We start from the raw sequence: 17,881 nt of genomic DNA, 5'->3' as shown, positions 1-17,881 counted from the left end.
GAACCTCAGATTTCTAGTGTTTTATTCTAAAGTTTCTCACTAGAATTTCTTTTGAGGTGCCACATCCGCCAGGTTAAATAATATCATAAGTGATATTTTATGCAGATGGGGGTATTTTCATAGATCAGTGCATCTGATTTTGATGTGAAAAAAGTTTGTAGGAATTGCTGAAGAATGCTGACAATAGGTGTTAGACCTTTTTTTCAATCATCCCGATATGTTTCCTCAAGTCATTCTGTGTATACCACATACATTTGTCTTAACATAAACACTCTTTCTATGTTTTCAATGTTTCTATGTTCCACTCTTCCTGTCTTTTAACTGTTATTCATCTATAACGCAGTCTCTCTCCTAATAAGTCACATTTTAATTAATTCATGCAAGCGTAAGCATGAAATGATATTCAAAGGGACAATAATAGGCAGCAGGTAGGTAGGCCAGATAAAGTTACACAATGTCGCTAATAGGGGTCTCTCCCATCTCACAGTACGTCAAAACTATTCAGGCTTGTACAAGTGTGGTGCTGAATCTAACATACTGTGCGTATTAGTCACCCGCAGATGACCAATTCAACCACGCTGCGCCTGTCTATAGTCCCCCTTTAAGTTGAGGCTACGACATATGCCTTGATGTTTGATTAATGCCTTGATTTTTGACTAATTCTTTCCAATAGTATATCTGTGTTTTATGTCAAAGCTCTACTTCATCAAACAAAACTAATCATTAAGTGTTCGCATTCTGTATGTAATTTAGGTCTCCCTCCTTCATCCTTCTTATCATAATGGACCAATTATCTTGAAACCAACGAAAAGATACCCTTCTACTCTCCGCGTGTTAATATGTTTGAGGAACCCTTCCCTCTGTTCAATGATATTTCTTGTCAGTCTGGTAAGTATACATCACTTGGTACTAAACATGGTTTTAAGTCAACTGAAAAGTAGGCGACTGTACTTGAAATACAAAACTGTGTATTCCTATGTACAGGCAACTTACTTTGACAGTGACTTGTTACATTTTTCTGTGTCACCCTGTACGTGGCATGCTTACCTCTTGTTTAAACGTTCCGTTTCTCCCAAGTTGTCTTCAAGGATCCTAAGGACCGGCTCAAGGGCATTCCGCGGAAGAAGAAACAAAAGGAGGAGAAGGAGAAGGATGCGTTGTCCAATATCGAGGTCGAGGACACAATTTTGCCTGAGGTAAGTTCAAATTTTGTTCTCTCTCATCATCTCGAAAACATCATGCCTTTCACTGTATGATTGATTTAGGAGGCTTTCTTGGACCTTGGAACATGTTGATTAGACAGGATTATTCTGCAAAGATGTTGAAGCTTTGTTCACCCCTCGATCCTCAGAACTGGAAAGGGGGGATAATACAAATTGGCACCAACAAGTGCTTTGATCCGTCAGGTTCAAGATTCTCTACTTTCACCGATATACATGTACACTGTAGGACCGCTTCTTAATATATACCAACAAACTGGAACTGGAGATATTATGCGCTTCGTCGTTAGAATGTGCACAATTTTTGACATCAATTAATGATCAAGTGCCCGATGGTCATGGTGTCTTGTTCCGACTTGACATTTTTGTTCATAGTAATTAATGAAGTGATCTTAGATTGGTGAAACTAAAGTATTTTAAAAATGGCATGGTGTTTTCTTAATTATGGTATGGGAAGATACATACTCTCAGTTAAGCAGTTTAGATAATTTGAGGTTGAGTATACATTTTAAGAGGGAGTGCTTAGGTGTACAATATTGATACTCTTTTTTAAATTGATACTCTTTTTTTGTTTGATTGCTCGTGAAAAGATGACCTGATTGATTTGAATCATGAGATCTTGACCTCGGCCAAGAGTTGTGTAGAACATCATTTAACAAACGATTTGGTAATGGGGTGGTTTTCAGACGACAATTTAGAGCCTGCGTGGGGCAAATGGCTCTCAAGGGGTATGCTTCAAAATTTACCAATTATGTATGAGGTCCTGCATTTCGATTTTCCTTACCCACCAGTAAATACGAACAGTGTACCCCTACCCCTTGAAACCAAAATGTACTGTTCTGTCTAAAAGTCAATAAACACCACAAACATTTGGGCCTAACAGCCTTCAAACATCTTTGCAACATGAAGGCTTACAAGCCTTTTGCACTACAGGCCAGGTAGCACGATCAGTACGGAGTGCACGATCCATAGGCTACAGAGAGCGTCAAAAGAAAACGATCCCCTCTGTTTCATATTACATACTATATATTTGACGGTACATGTACTTAATGTCTACATCCCATAACCACCAGACAATCATAATATTTAGCCATGTGGGCGAAACCTTTAATTGATACATCGATCATTTCAAATTGAAGTCGAAAGGATTTATAGTGCATAAATACACATGGTCGTGAATGTTGAGATCGGCAGGCTTAGGGTGGAACTGAGTAAGAGATAGGCCTCTGTACATTGCCTACCCAACTACATTGCCGGGTTATCGAGCACAGCATCCATATGCCTACATGCATTGCTTTGCTCTAAGGGATTCTTTATGATTTTATCAAATAATCTCTTGACTTACATTCATTCACTTTTGAGTGTGTCAACATCTGCCATGTCTGCCGACTAACTTTGCAACCCATTCCGGTGGACAATTTTTTGTTATTAGTGTGGCCATTGTATCATACTGATAGATGTCCATGCAACCATCCACTCTGTTAAGGAATTATTTTCATGGAGTCTAGCTTGACACACTTGACTCAGTCATTAAGTTTAAGCAACGCTGAGGGAGTGAGTGACAACTCACACTTGGGTCATTTGGGTGACCATGTTCAGTGGTTCAACACTGTGGCCTTGCTTATAGTGGGACGACATTTGGTCATTGATGTAAACATCTTCAGTGGAACCTCACTCTGTCACTGGTTAATACCCCATTTGCGGCACCACACGACTTTACTGGTGTGGTCTTCTGCAGCAGCAAGATTCTGATCAGTCATTTACACCTTTTCCAACAGCAATCAAATATTTTGCTGAATAGTAGTTATTCTGATCAGTCGTGTACACCATCTACAGCACCGATCCGACGTGCTGTTGAAAAGCAGTGCCCTTGATCAGAAATGTACACCTATTACAACAGCAATCAAATATCTTACCGAGAGCACCAATTCTGATCGGTCATTTACAGCTTTCCCAACAGCAATCCAATTTGATTTTCTGCTGAAGAGCGGTGATTCTGAACAGTCATTTAAACCTTTTTCAACAGCAATCACACATGTTGCTAAAGAGCAGTGGTTTTGATCAGTCATGTACACCATCTACAGCAGCAATCCGACAGGCTGTTGAAGTGCAACAACTCTGATCTCTCTACACCATTTTTAAGAGCAATCAAACACCTATATAAGCAGTGTTGACGAGCAAGAACTGAAACATTTTCCCACCTCTTAAGTTCTGTGACTCAAGAAAATTTTTGAAAAAATACAAAAATGACGGCCTTTAGTTATTCCTATAGAATAGTATTGCAATAATTATTTTTGCCAATATGAGATATTCATCGCGTAATTGAAAGTTAAACTTTTGCCTTTACAATTCATGATTGAACCCTTGACATGTTTGAGGGGAAATGGCAAGAAAAAGTGGGTTTTTTGCTAGATAGGGTATGTTATTCCGGTAGTCTTCACACAAAATACTTAAGCGATTGTTGACCAAATTACTAGTAATGTATTTCTCAGTTAAACAATGCTAGATAAGCATGCATTTGAAGACCATGTGTATTTTAATTCCACTTCTTTGCTCACCTGTTTCTATTTCTTCAATTACAGTTTTCCAGACAGGAAGAATCAGGTAGGTCACTAATAAATGGTTCATCCTTTTAAGTCAAAACTGGTGTGGATATCATGTACATTTCATGCGTAAAACTAGATACATCTGTGCACTGAGAAATACGTTTGATATTGAGACTCATAATGGTTCCGCTTTAATGCACAATCACATACAACTGAAACTGTATTGAATATTCTTTATCTTATTTCCCATATTCTATGCATCATGCCTAATTATTGTTTGACTCATAACAGGGTCTAGAATAGGGGACAAAAAGCTAATTTAAAGATGTATTTTTTAAACCCCTTTTTTTCTGTGAAGGGAATATAGTAGATTTAGTTGAAATCAATAATTGCTTAAGTGCAGCACTTAAGACACTACGATTATGAACAATTGTGGAGTAATATGTGCTTTAAGATACCTTTCTGTGCACTGTTCACTTTAATATGTCAAAGTCTACAGGGTGCACAAAAAAATCGCCTTTAAAGAATGATGCATACAATTTTCTACACAGAAACAAGAAAATCAAAATTCTTCAAAATTGATAAAAAGTATTTGTGATATCATATTTGTTGCCTCTTGCTATGTATCCGAGACATAGAACACCAGAACTTAAAAAATGGCTTGCTCTGTCTGTAATTGTAGCCACTTTACATAATATTCTTGTTAGAATAACAATGGATCATCAAACAAATTTGTAAAAAAGATCTTAGTGTACCGTAACTGAGTGATACTGTGCTCTTTCTATCTAAATATTAGGCACAGGCCTTCTCAGATTGGGGTTACAGTGCACTGGGGTAACAGTGCACTATAAAGTTTGACGGTGATTAAATTTTGTGATTAAAATCAGTCATCAATATATGCTGGGCCACCAAGTGATAAGTAGTTAGCATGACCTTGCTAAATGAGGTTTGCCCACTTCAGAGGTCTATATTTTATCCCTGGCTTTAAATCTGCATGCGACTTTCCTCTGTTGTAGTCCCATACTCTGTGAAATATAGAGTCAGAAGTCCTGTTTAGGTGTTCTTGATGTTTTCTGTGTGTCTTCTGTTTGTTTCACCTCAACTCAGCTTAGAGAAAAATAAATGCAGCTAAAACTTTTCAATATTGATGAAGGGATTGATCATAAAAATGTGCAGCTGCAAATTTTTGTCACTGTTACATTTTTTGATGACTTCAGAATCAGGCGCTAAAGGGTTAATCCCGGGCCGCATCAGCACTTCCCACTTCTCCTTTTAAAACAAAAAGGAGATCCTTTATAACAGCTAAGCTGAGTTGCAGTCTTCCAAGCGGTGTCAGCATCCTCAAACTCTGCAACATGATCAGTATGTTCATTAACAACACCAGGTTATTTTCAATGCAACTTGATATAGACATGTAGACATCTTGGCAGTCTAAATCTGATATGCATTTCATAATGCTTATCATGCCCCACTGACTAGAAGTACTTCATCAAACTGGATACTCACCCCAGTGGTTGGGTTTACCTCTTAACCTTAAATTTCTTGGAAGCTGTGGTGTAACTGTGTGTTCCAGGTGAAATGATCGATGATTTAGTTTTGGTGCAAAAGCTGAGGTCCATAGTCAAAGGAAGAGGGGAGGGGAGGAGGGGAGGTAGCATTTCACCACAATAGGCTGTCCTCGTCTCTCCAGTGGAAGCTAAGGCATGGGTTTTGATTGCCTCATTAAATAAAATGCCAAAAATATGTGTCCTCACTGTGTGGAACTGCTAAGAATATACATAAAGTTAATATGGAAACGTTTGAGGATGTATTCTGTCGTCTACTGTTCTGTTTCACTCTTACGTTTTATTCCACAAACAACGACTTATCATAAAAAAATTACAATTAGTCTCCAAACAAACTAGCTTTTTAGGCAGAGTGTCAAAACACTCTCGGCAAATGTTTAAGGGTGATATTAAATTATTACCTTATGCAATGAGCAGGGCGATTCAAATTCTAGATTCTTTTGTCCAGCAGGTCTGCTGACATGAGAAAATCTGACATGACAAACGAATTTGTGTCACCTCGGAGGAGAAAATAATCTATATGTGGAATCGTCCCGTTCTGTATCAAACGCTTAGCCTAACATCTCTCAACAGTGCTACTGCTGAGGGGAAAGATTGACGCTCCCTGACATTGCAAATATGAAATTATGAGAGTTGACATGAGCGTTATGAATACAGTGGAACCTCCCTCAGCGGACAACTCATTATTAAGGACAACTTATCTATTAAGGACACTAGTTTTGTTCCTAAGTTGTTTGTTTCCATTCAATTAGACTTCCCTAATCAGGACACTTCTCTATGAAGGACAACACTTGCAAGTCATGAGGGCGTCCATAAAAGAGAGGTTCTACTGTACTGTGGAATAAAGCATGTGTTGTCTAGTTGTCTTTGTAGTGTAATACTGTTGTGCTTGCCCCTGTCCCTTCTAGCTCCCAGTGGGCCCGATGTCCCGCAGATTATAGAACCTGAAATTCAACCAGCCAAGGTCAAAGGGGCCAAAGAAGCGCCAACAGAAGGTAAGGTCATGTTATGTAGTGATTTGCAAATTACTGAGCCGGATGCATTATTGTGATGGTATGCAAATGATAAGCAAATTACTAAGCCGGGTGCTACGCAATGAATAGGTCAATTTTCAGCATTGGTGGACGGATTAATACATATCTAAATTACTGTCATCTTTTATAGAATTCTCCAGTTTGCGGTATGTGGGCATAAAATGCTAAATTGATTCTGCTGCTGCCCACATTGTCTTTGCGAGTGTAGAAATATCTTCCAATGATCATTTACCAGTAGTTGAGTGGCCAACGATTCCTCTAGTGGGCGTAGTCACTCCTGTTCTCTTTTAGGACTTATCAGGGGGTGTACTTTTTCTCAGAAAAAACAGGAAATGTAGTAAATTTACGACAGCAAAATCAATCACATCTCGCGAGATCCATACCATCATTGTGACGTCCTTTGATGACTCTATAAGCTGATAGTGGTAAAACGTACTGTGTGACGTTTTGTTTCTCCCTTAAAGTTGACAACCTATGGCACATATAGCTATTTACGTTGCCGTTACAATGTTTGCGCGGTCCTTGTAAAGTACACAACTTGCTGAGCCACCAGCAGTAAATTCACAAAACGTCGGCTTCATCATCATTGCCATAATACAGGGGCGGATCCGGTGGATTGCACTAGGTTCGTGCACTCCAAATCAAGAAACCTGGATTCACCTCCCCCTAATGATCTTTGACATGGTCATTATTATGAGAATGGAAGAATTTAAGCACTTCAGTGTAAATGAATAGAAATGTTGCATGTTCTGTCCACCAATGTTGGAAGTTTTCTGTATTAATGCTTATTAAAAAGGTAAAGATGGAATTTCCATTGTATTCAAAATATTGCCTGGGCATGCAGCTAAAGCTGTCAACTACATTGTTCAGGTACTAACTGAGACTTGAACAAAAGTTGAACTTAGCCTGCATTGTGGGACCTGCGACTTTTGCTTAAGGCTTTTTCTGCAATGCCACCCAAAAATATCACGTTTTCAGCACCATCGAATCCCAGGCCCAATTGTAATGTGGTATCACGGGTGACGCGAGAAACTTCATTTATGTTGCGTTACATACATGACGTGTCTGGCGCTTGGACTGGAAGTACCTTGGTCTTGAAAATGTAATATTTCGACACTAGTTAGGGCTGCGGTCTATAGTCGAACAAAAGTTGTAAGACTCGTATTCATTCGGAAGGGTTTTCACAATATATTTCATGCAACACCAACTAACACCATACAGTATGCTTGCTAGTTGACGTTGATGACATTCACACAACTGATAGAAGAAGAGTCGCTGCTCTGCCGCATGGCGCATGGTGCAGGTATGAACTTTCCAAGAAGAAAATTTGGAATCGATGACAAATTGACCAAATTGAATGATGAATGTTCATTGACAGTGTTTCAGAAAATGTCTTACTTATTTATTCTTCAATTTACTAATAGTCAGTAAACTATAATGTCTTCTTGTCGATCTGTCTCTGAACTGAACTTCCACTTACTAATAATCAGTGAGCTTTAACTATTAATCCATAAGCTGTAATTGCTAATCAGTAAGCTGTAATGTCTAATTGTTCGTCCATGTCCTGTCTGCTTTCGATCCATCCAGTGCCGGTGCTGCACGTTAGTTCGTGTTAAGTCACTGTTTGTCTTCATTTTAACCTCTTATGAAATAACTCAACATTTTTAACAAAATAACTAAAATGGTCTCATGAAAATATCAGCATCAAATATTCTGACTCGTTCTGTTTCATATGTGACATGTAAATATACATATCCAATATTATTGCCTTTACATGGTTTGATGATAAAGTATTGGTCCTTCTACATTATATATCATACTCTAGTTTCACCTATCTAAGACCAGTTGAATAATAACTACAATATCAAAAGAAGAGCCAGAACACGACAGGATGACTATCAGACAATCTGGTGCAGCCAACTCATTTTCTATCCAAATTGAAAATTTTTATTGGCATCAAATGTCCAAGTGCATAATCTCTACAATTTCTTCAATGATCAGAAATGGTCTTATATCGGTGATATTCACTGACAATCCCCAAGAACAAAATCATTCCCATCAAAAAATTAAGTCTGTAAATTTGACTCGCTGAGAGAGACACAAAAATACACCAGGGGTTGGAGAATAGCATTACATAGAGAAAGCAATGTATACGCTGCTGATGTAGAAGAACTGAAGATTCAAGCAGGTGTTGGAAGGTAAGTCGGGACATCTAAGTATTCACACTTTTAGGGGGTTGAAAGTCGAAGGTAAGTTTTACATCATGACAGCCCCGTAGAATCCGCCTCATTTCATCTGAACATGAAAACATCATAGTCTGGTGCGGATCCTACACACGCACGTAATTGTACCGGCCTTGTTGAAATTCATATTTAGTGCACACATGTAGTTGCAATTTACAATTTTCAAATCTCATGTTCAATTTTCAATTTTTGGAGCGTATGAAGTAGACATTTAGTGCTCATTGCTATACCATGTGTATTGCCACTCCCTGAACCTAACCAACCTGTTCAAACCTCATCAGGATCATAATACAGCCCCTTGAGTTCTTGTCGCATTAAGTTTCAGCAAGTCTTATATATCGCTACATATACATAATGTTTTAAGCTGTGGATTGCTGTTAAGTAGATTATGGAATACGCCTCTGCATTGGCCCACTCCGTTTAATAAAAAAAAATGAAAATGAAACTTGAATTTGAATTTGAATTTGAATATCTTCAATTGTCACAAACATGTACTTCATACAAATTTCATCACTGCCATTGTGTAGACTACTATACAAATACTAGTGACGCCAAGTTTCTGAAAATTTGCATGCATAATTACTACACTCGGCATGGCAATATTTCTTTTACCTGAGCCACAAGAATATACAAGTAAGTACACTGTACGCCTTTAACCTCTCTAAATTCCATGGTTATCATTTGCCATCCAGAAGCAGACTGACTGACTGTATATCAATGTATGTGTAAATCAGTTGCGTGTTTATGATTGTCAACAAGCTATCTGAAAACAAATGATAGGGATCCGTCTACCAAACAGTTGTAGTCAAGATAACCCTTCTCGAAACAGAACAGCACAACTTACAGTATTCAATGAGATATCACAATCTGGCATGAACAAAATATGCATTTAAGTTAATACAATAGCTATACTGTAAGGTCTAGTTTAAGTGTATGGCTTGATTTGATAGTCGGATGAAAATGTAATTTTCATCTTTTCTAGATCCAAGGTGACCAACGGGTTCAACATGTAGCAATTTCTTAAACCATGAGAGGCAACCTCAAAAGCTCACGTAATGTGAATTTACTACTGCTTCCGTTTCCAGTCAAGATGAAAATTGCCTAATATAAAAGCATCCTGCAAATGAGAGAACTTCTTCGCAGAAACATGCGATTATTGTCGCATTTGATAAAATTCTCTCATTTGCGGTGCCATGCAGATGCCTTCAACATGAATTGTTCATTGCCGCAGCTGGAGACAATTATCAAACTGTCAGTTACCAGCTGCCTACAGATGAAATATTGTTTGTTGCACATATGAGTGAATATATTGGTGCTCTCTGAGATGAAAATTATTTGCTTGTAGAGCCCTTAAGTTCAAAAGTTCTGACGATCCATTTTGATATATTGGCATACTGGCTGATATAAGGTAGGAATCGCTTGTCATTTTGTTTCATAGGGTGTAGTCAGGAACATAGAGTTGTTGATTAGTAAGGCAGTAATCGAGTGAGTTGTTGGCTATTCGTGACTGAAGGGTCCCCGAACTGAATGTTGTTGTATTTCACCCTGACAGTTAGGATTTGTACTGTCAGAAACAGTCAGCCGCTCTTAGATACTGCATTACCTTCAGTTCTTCTGCTTACTTCTCGTCCTTTCTCATGGTCTAACCAGTTTGATTATTTGATATTTGAAACATATAAATCCGAAGTGGCGGTGAAAACTCTCCAACCAGGCAGGTGGTGCTTTGTATTTAGTAAAATACATACCTTTTTATTTAATAATATAGAAATGTGAAGGATTCAGATGCAAAAGAAACCAGAAGCCATTTGTGAACACGAAGCTGACAGTCCAAGGAACTGACTATAACAAACTGTTTTGATGCATTTCCAACAAATACCCATGCAAAAGGATTCACTCTTATTTCAAATACCATTGGAGTCATAGCAAAAAAAAACAGTTTACCCCAAAATACCTTGTGCATATGCTCTATTTCACACGTTTCGCCAAATAGTTTGCTCCCTGCTGTTGGTAATGTTTGGAAACACTTCATCGCCAATTTCACTTGCTGGTTAAGGGCCCACTACTGTAGTGCTATTCGTATAGTCTCTCGTGTTACCTGACCTCTTTGTTTAGACCAGTTCTGTCTAATTACTCTCCGTATTCTATATTAAAAGCCATTGTCATTGACTTTAATGCTCAAGTGTCATACGCTTTATAAATAAGTCTAGTATGTCCCATTTGTCTGTCACAACATACTTAACTTAAAACTAACGTCATATTTAAGGATACGGTAAAATATATTCAGTTTGTCCGGTTGTACTTAACAATAGACTACCAACTAATGTCATTGCAGTTTGCATTGCATACTAAAATGTATTCTATCACATGCCCTTTTCACCATACTATTATAAACAGCAATACGCTTGTCAAAAATCAGATTTTAAGAAAAGAAATATGAATCCACCCTTTTCTTTCAAATTCCAAAAAACTCATTTATAACAACTCTGCTTCAGGTAAATTGGCTTGCTTGCTAATTTAAGTCAAACACATTTTATGAATATTAGTCGTATTGGAACACGTTTCTTTCTCACTGGCTGATATAGGGTAAATATTTTTTGTCCAAAACCGAATGAACAGCCGTTATACTCTAGATTTCTCTGTGACATTTCACACACAAACCAACGCAACAATAATAAGTTCAGTTGGTGATTACATGCCCAAAGGATTGGTGTTTCTAAAATGCAATTGAAAGTGTCAACTTGAATATTTACTATAAACATGTAGTATTAATCACATAGTTGTAGAGCAGTTATGTAATATTTTAGTCAGAGTTAATTTACATAAGTATCAAATAACAATTAGCACACATTTGCCATTGTAAAACAAGTAGATAGCATTAGCAATTTTCACAGTCACACTTATGCCACTATTCTGCCAATGAAGGGCGCCCCGAGAAGAATCAGCGAGACCCGAAGAAGAAACCTGCGGAAGAGAAAGATTTAGATGTGCAGAAAGCCACGAACGATCTCTCCCAACCTAAAAAACCTGCTCTGAAAAAACCTCCGCCCAAAAAAGTGTCAAATACCATGATCCCAGAGGAGGATGAGGATGCAGGTAGCGTAGATGGAACATTTTCAGAATGCGCGTCTTTTCTGTCCGAATCTAGACTTAGATTATCTGTTTTATAGAATTCTAGCACTTTCGCTTCTGTCTGGAGATCTTTTTGTTTGTACTCTGTAGTTCTGTATGAACTGATTTTTTCACGGTCTTTAAGAAGAAACTGTTCTGTGCTGCACACACACGTCTGTTTTACACTGTCCTCGAGCATCATGGCTCCTCATGTTGTCCGGAGACCAGTGCTGGTCATGTCAGCAAGGTCGGGGACGAGTTCTGTCACTCTACCTGCATATCCCCAACCCATATAAAACAAAGTAGTCACTTCCCTGTCACATCGTACACCCACACCACCTTGAAAACCATGACCCTGATCTTGTAGAAGCTATAGGTATACCCCTTTGTACAAGTCTTCTAGTAGTGCCTTTTGTAGGATACACTAAAACTATATCTTTACCCGTTAGGTAACCTAGTAAATCACCCTATCACCTATCCAAACTTTCATGTGTGTGCCCTCTGCCGTATCTGCCGTGTCTGCATTCAACTGATACCCTAACAAGAAGCATCAGAATACATGTATTAGGTGCAACTACAATAGCAAGTAATGTTAAAACATTACGGTGACCTCTTGTGTAGTGAAACGAAATGAACTACCGGTACCTAACAGGTGGTTAAAATGGCATAGCTAGTTGAAGGGGTCAAAAGGGGGTAGCTAGTTTAAGGTGTTAAAATTTGGTTGGCAATCACGAGAAACGGGGTCATTTTGGAATTTAGGTACAAGCAATGTCCCTCCTTAAAGTTGGTGAGTGGGTGGGGTGTTATTCACTTATGGTTGTGTGGGTAGAATTAACTTAGAATAATTATTGATAACTATTGATGAGATTATTTTAGCTTGATTTGCTTTGCATCGAATATCGTAATTAACTAAATATTCTAAAAGAAGATACAGGTAATACTAATTTCCTGGTCACTGACTTATTTTGAGCACTGTCATAGCCACACCCATTGCCTACCAATAGCTTAGCAAAGTATACATTTCTTTTATCTAGATATCCTTATTACATTATTTAGTAGTATAGCCTTCAAAAAACTTCTTCAGCTTGTCAGCTTAGCTTACATAACTTCATGATCTAATGTTTTTATTAATTATTTAGAAGTAAAATCCATTAAGTAATGCTTGTAATGAGTAAGGATCACTTCATAGTCACTTGAGACTTTTGTTATTGGATAAATTTTATTTGATATGATGATTTGACTTGCCAGCTATGAGGAATGCATACATAAGTTCTTGTGCAATAAACCTACCACTATAGGATATTCCTCAGTTCGAGGTAGGATTTCCTGGAACCGGCAACCTTTTTCCCGAAGTGCTCTCATTACCCACAGAAAATTTATAATCGTGCATCAAAATCTTACTTAAATGGCTCGAAAATACTTACATTTATATTTAATCATCCAATTAAATTTGCAGTAAATAAGTGTTTTCAGAACTTTTTGTAGCTTCATTTGAATGAGAGAAATGGCGGGAACCGAATGTCTTCTGCTTGAACGTGTTATTTGAGTGCTGGAGTACTTTCCTCTGGACCATCCGTTTGACACAGACGTAGATGGTTCACACTATTACAAGCTCATTATCATAAAAACAGTTGCTACAAATCTACAAACACTTGAATGTATATTGCAGTGTGTTTTCAGCCAATTACTGAATGTAAGTGTTTCCGACCCATCTAATTGTGATTTAGACGCAACATTTAAGCATCTACTAAGGAATTTGATCTCAGGAAAGAGGATGACATTTCCTCCAGTAAGCCATTCCGCAAATCAAGGAAAACCCTCGGGAAATGTATTGCTGGTTTTCCATGGTAAAATAGTATGATGATCATTCACTTACATTAAATATGTGTGATCGCTCGTAGTCCAGTTGTCCAGGACATCACTGTCTGGTGCAGCATATTCTCATAGCATCAGTCATGAGGCTTTCATCAAATGCTTGGATTGCTAGGTGACTAGCAGTGTGTTTTCTTGATAAGAGTAGCCAACCTACAGATGAGCTTGTATATAAAGCAGACATGAGTATAAGTTTAAGTTAAAACAATTAATATTCTAAAATATTTTCAAAGAGGTGCCTGTTTGCCTACATATTACCGCCCCATGATCTTGACACCCGTGGTTTTATACCACCTTTTGAAGAAGTTTAAGTGATGTCAAATTCTTGATGAAAAATATGTATCTCTTCAATCTCGATTTTAAAATGATCTGACCATCACACAACTCGTCGATACATGTTGAGGAGTTACTGATTCTTTCACTTGGGTTTGGCTGCTTTTGTCAAGTACCACTCAGTGGTAGTGTGTGCCACTGTAAGTATATGCCTTGACTGATGCATGTATTTCTAATTCAATGATATAAAAGACTACAACGACGACACTGGTTACGATGCAGATGTCGACCATCGCCTAAACAGGGGATCAATCATTGTGGAAGAAGGTAAATCGGTGATAATTTGAAGAACAAAATCTACCGTGGCAGATTTTTCAAGTGCAATGTGGATTCACATTAACATGATGAATAATATTCAGAATCTGCAATATAACAATTTTACTACTCATTGCTATCTTTTCACGAAAACAGTTATATTACACCTCATAAAATGCAATCACATAACATAAAGTCATCAATCGCCATTTCTTGTCTTCTCATGAGTGTATGTCTTCATCTGTCTTGCCATGACTGTCACTGTCTTGTTACCAGCTAACCATCTTTAACCGACACGCAATGTAAATATTTCTGTCACCGCACTTTGTACTTTAACGTTAACGTTATCTTCAGGTCCTCATTTTCAGATTATTGTTGAAAGTCACAAAACATTTCATGAACAGAGTATCATAATGCTGATCGAATCATAAAATTGTTTATGAGATAGTCATCATTTGCAATTTGCCCTGTAAAAGCAAAAGTATTTGACCTGTTAAAGCAAAGGTATTTGCACTTTGACCTTTAAAACCAAAAGTCTTTGACCTGTAAAAGTAAAAGTATTTGAGCGGTTTTTGTAACATAGCATCAATGATTGCTTTATGTAAACAATTGCATACATTTAGAGGGTTTCCAAATCTCATAACTTGAAAAAATAAAAAAAGATTGATGAAGGACTGTACCTGTTACCGGAAGCTCTTGCGAAGAGCCAAATGACTTTTTTTGTTCTCAACACAGTGTAATGAAAACATTCCATCTATTTCAGAGGGCTCAGGGGGCAAAGATGGCCCCTGCTTCGTGGAGAAGCTGAAGAACACCACCGCAACAGAGGGTAAGGCTCTTTCAATCATAAATTTAGGACGTTCCTGGAGGGTCAGCAACTACGTCAGCAACAGTGCCCTTTTAAAAATCTATCATGAGGTGGCAATTTTTTCTGCTACCAGTGATAATCATGTTGAATTATAGTGGTAAAATATCTTAAGGGGCGCAATTTGGAGGTAATCTCCCTATTATATCTGTTTTATGACCCTCAAAGTGGGAACGTGACGATTTGGGGCCCATAGACTATGATGTAGGGGGGCCTTGATGTTTGGTTCTGTGCTATCTCTTCAGCTCTTGTCCAGTAACGTAATGAAAGTGGTGACATCATTGGTGATCGTATCTGTTCTCTAAGTCCCTCATTGACCACTGAATACATGGTTATTGAAGGATCCATGCCTGGCTACTCTACTGTGAACATACATAGATGGCCACATGCACGTTTTGATTTTTTAGGGACAGGGAATACTTTTTGGTTTAGTGGAGAGGAATTTTTCTTCAGAAAGAGTAAAAAAGGGGGTGTTTTTCTGAAAAATCCAAAGATTATCCACAAAAATCGTTGCTTAACTTGGACGAAATAGCATGGGAGAGAGGTTATATCCCAATTCATTTTCCTCGATAAGGGTGAAAGCGATGCAGGCCCCTGAGCACTGTTAGGGTTGGGCCTGGGACCCTTGGCAGCAATCAGACCTGGAAATCATACCTTCACACTTCTTTGTTTCTTGTTTGCAGGGAAGGATATTGTTCTTACCGTCAAGGTTAAAGGCGAACCATGGCCCAACATCAAGTGGTTCAAGGGAACTCGCGAGCTCAAAACAGACGACCAGAGAATGTTTGTGACCGATAAGAAAGGTGACAAGACCGGTACATTCAAGATTAACAAGTCCAAAATCAGTGACGAGGGAAAATACCAAGTTGTCTTGGAACACGATGGTTTTGTGTACGACGCATGCAAATTCAGTCTTTATGTCAAAGGTATGTAAACCTAATCAATTGTTTACTCTTTTACTACCGTTGCCGGTATTTACACTGCCTACTTATGAAGCCCACGGTATTCTGTACTACTAAATTTTCCAAAGTATTCTGTACTGCTAAATTTTCCACAAGTTCTATCGCTCATCACGTACAGTACCACTGCACGCATTTCTTGTCCCTTAGATTGGGTAATGCTAGCTATTTTACGAGATTTATGAAACTTTTCTAAGTCAAGTTGGGTTGGTACTGTATGACTTTATTACAAAATCGGGTCTACGTCTCAAATAAACAAGGCAGATGTCTCTTGATCTGTCCGAGAGCTGCACTGTTCAGCCAAGTGGCAAGTCTCTGTGTCCTAGAATGGGTAGTTCCGGAGCACATACTCTGGTGTTTAATCTGGTGCATTGCACTGGAATTTTCTGCTTTGTTTTTTCGAAAAATGATGTTCTCATTAAGAAGTTGTGTAGATTAGTCAAAAAGTTCATCATAGACTTTTTTGGTGTCGCAAATTTCCCACTTCTCGATGCGGGCTACTCTTACAAGCCCTTTATACTCAATTTGAGGAACTGAAATTAACTTCAGTGCTTTAATGTCTGAATGGTTTTTCAGATCCCAAGGACTCTGGAATGGACTTCAGGGCAATGCTTAAAACCAGGTAGGATCAATGTTCTTCATTTCAATATTATTTCTTTTTTAATGTTATAACCATTGTAAATATTGTTTTGGGTAATATAACCGGTCCATATGCCGAAGCAGGTAGACTTCGTTATCCAACAAAACTGTTGAGAGATTATTTGTTTCATGCAGTCATGCTGTGAAATGCTGTGCAAGCAGGTTTAAGCCAGTCAAGGTAAGTTGGATGCAGGTAGTGTACTTGGCCCTGTTGATCAATGACCTATTATACGGTGTCTTTTAATGCTCTGCCTAAGGCCGTACTCACAGTATTCCAGCACATAAGATGGTCGTGTTTTTGAAGAAAAATTGGCAACTCCCAATCATATAGTTTCTGATCAATATAACTTTACGAAGCATGAAGAGGTTTTTGTCAGGTGGATTTGCATACTTTACAATGCAGTGTTTGCATAGAGCAAGTACTGACATGTGGTTTATCTCTTAAAATACACAATAATTTGCAAAATATGAAAATCTTCTGATCATCACATCATTTTTCATACACAGTAATCCCATTGGCTGTCAATAGGCCAGGTTTCAGGTACTAAATATTCCTTGAAAATCTGTGATATGATCACCAATGTCTTGTATTTCAGTGACGACAAGGAAGGAGGTGAAGGGAAAGGGTAAACAGCACTCCCTATATTTAGCCATGCCTATTTCTTCCTCTACTCTCCTTTATGATCATTTTATATCTGACCAACTCCACTGTACAATAATTTATTTATATCTGACCAATCCGTTGTACGTTCTATGTTATTTACAGCTCTCCTTGTCCTCATTTATGCAGTGATGGTCTTGATCTCCAGCTGGCAGAGATGCCCAAGGATGTTGACATCTTCGTCATCTTTGAAGGTGTTCATTTAAAATTATACTGTGCAATTATTCTAACTCTCTGTTATGAAAGTTATTAGCCTCTGTGGTGTGGTGGCTTAAGGAATTAATACCGAGCTGGCGGTCATTGGTTGTATAATCAAGACCGCTCGGGTAGACCGAAAATGCAGTCCAAAACCCGAGGCGCTTCGCCGAGGGTTTTGGACGTAATTTGAGGTCTACCCGAGCGGTCTTGATTATACAACCAATGACCGACAGCGAGGTATTAATTTCTATTCTAAAAGGTTTCAAAATTAAACAAATTAAATACGATTTGAAAGGTATATATGTTCCGTTTTCGTCAAAGAATGATCCAGCCTGGTGTCCGGAACTCCGCCATATTGTTGCTTGTGAAGATGACGTCACGCA

At 38.2% G+C, this 17,881-nt stretch overlaps 1 protein-coding gene across 10 annotated transcripts in view; it reads left to right on the top strand.

Moving 5' to 3' along the window:
* Positions 1-17,881, top strand: part of LOC135491955 (twitchin-like) — a 192,226-nt gene that overhangs the window by 71,244 nt on the left and 103,101 nt on the right. For 8 of the 10 annotated variants that reach the window (XM_064777946.1, XM_064777939.1, XM_064777945.1 and 5 more), the window contains 7 exons: positions 1,078-1,196; positions 3,803-3,824; positions 6,240-6,326; positions 11,531-11,701; positions 14,940-15,005; positions 15,725-15,967; positions 16,577-16,622. In XM_064777946.1, coding sequence (XP_064634016.1) covers positions 1,078-1,196; positions 3,803-3,824; positions 6,240-6,326; positions 11,531-11,701; positions 14,940-15,005; positions 15,725-15,967; positions 16,577-16,622 — 754 coding nt within the window. The remainder of the gene's footprint in view (positions 1-1,077; positions 1,197-3,802; positions 3,825-6,239; positions 6,327-11,530; positions 11,702-14,939; positions 15,006-15,724; positions 15,968-16,576; positions 16,623-17,881) is intronic. The other 2 variants (XM_064777941.1, XM_064777944.1) reach the window with 2 other exon arrangements.

Source organism: Lineus longissimus, chromosome 8 (genome assembly GCF_910592395.1).
Source record: "Lineus longissimus chromosome 8, tnLinLong1.2, whole genome shotgun sequence".
NCBI lineage: Eukaryota > Metazoa > Nemertea > Pilidiophora > Heteronemertea > Lineidae > Lineus > Lineus longissimus.
Note: the sequence above shows the minus strand (reverse complement) of the source record. Positions and strands in the feature narration are given on the sequence as shown.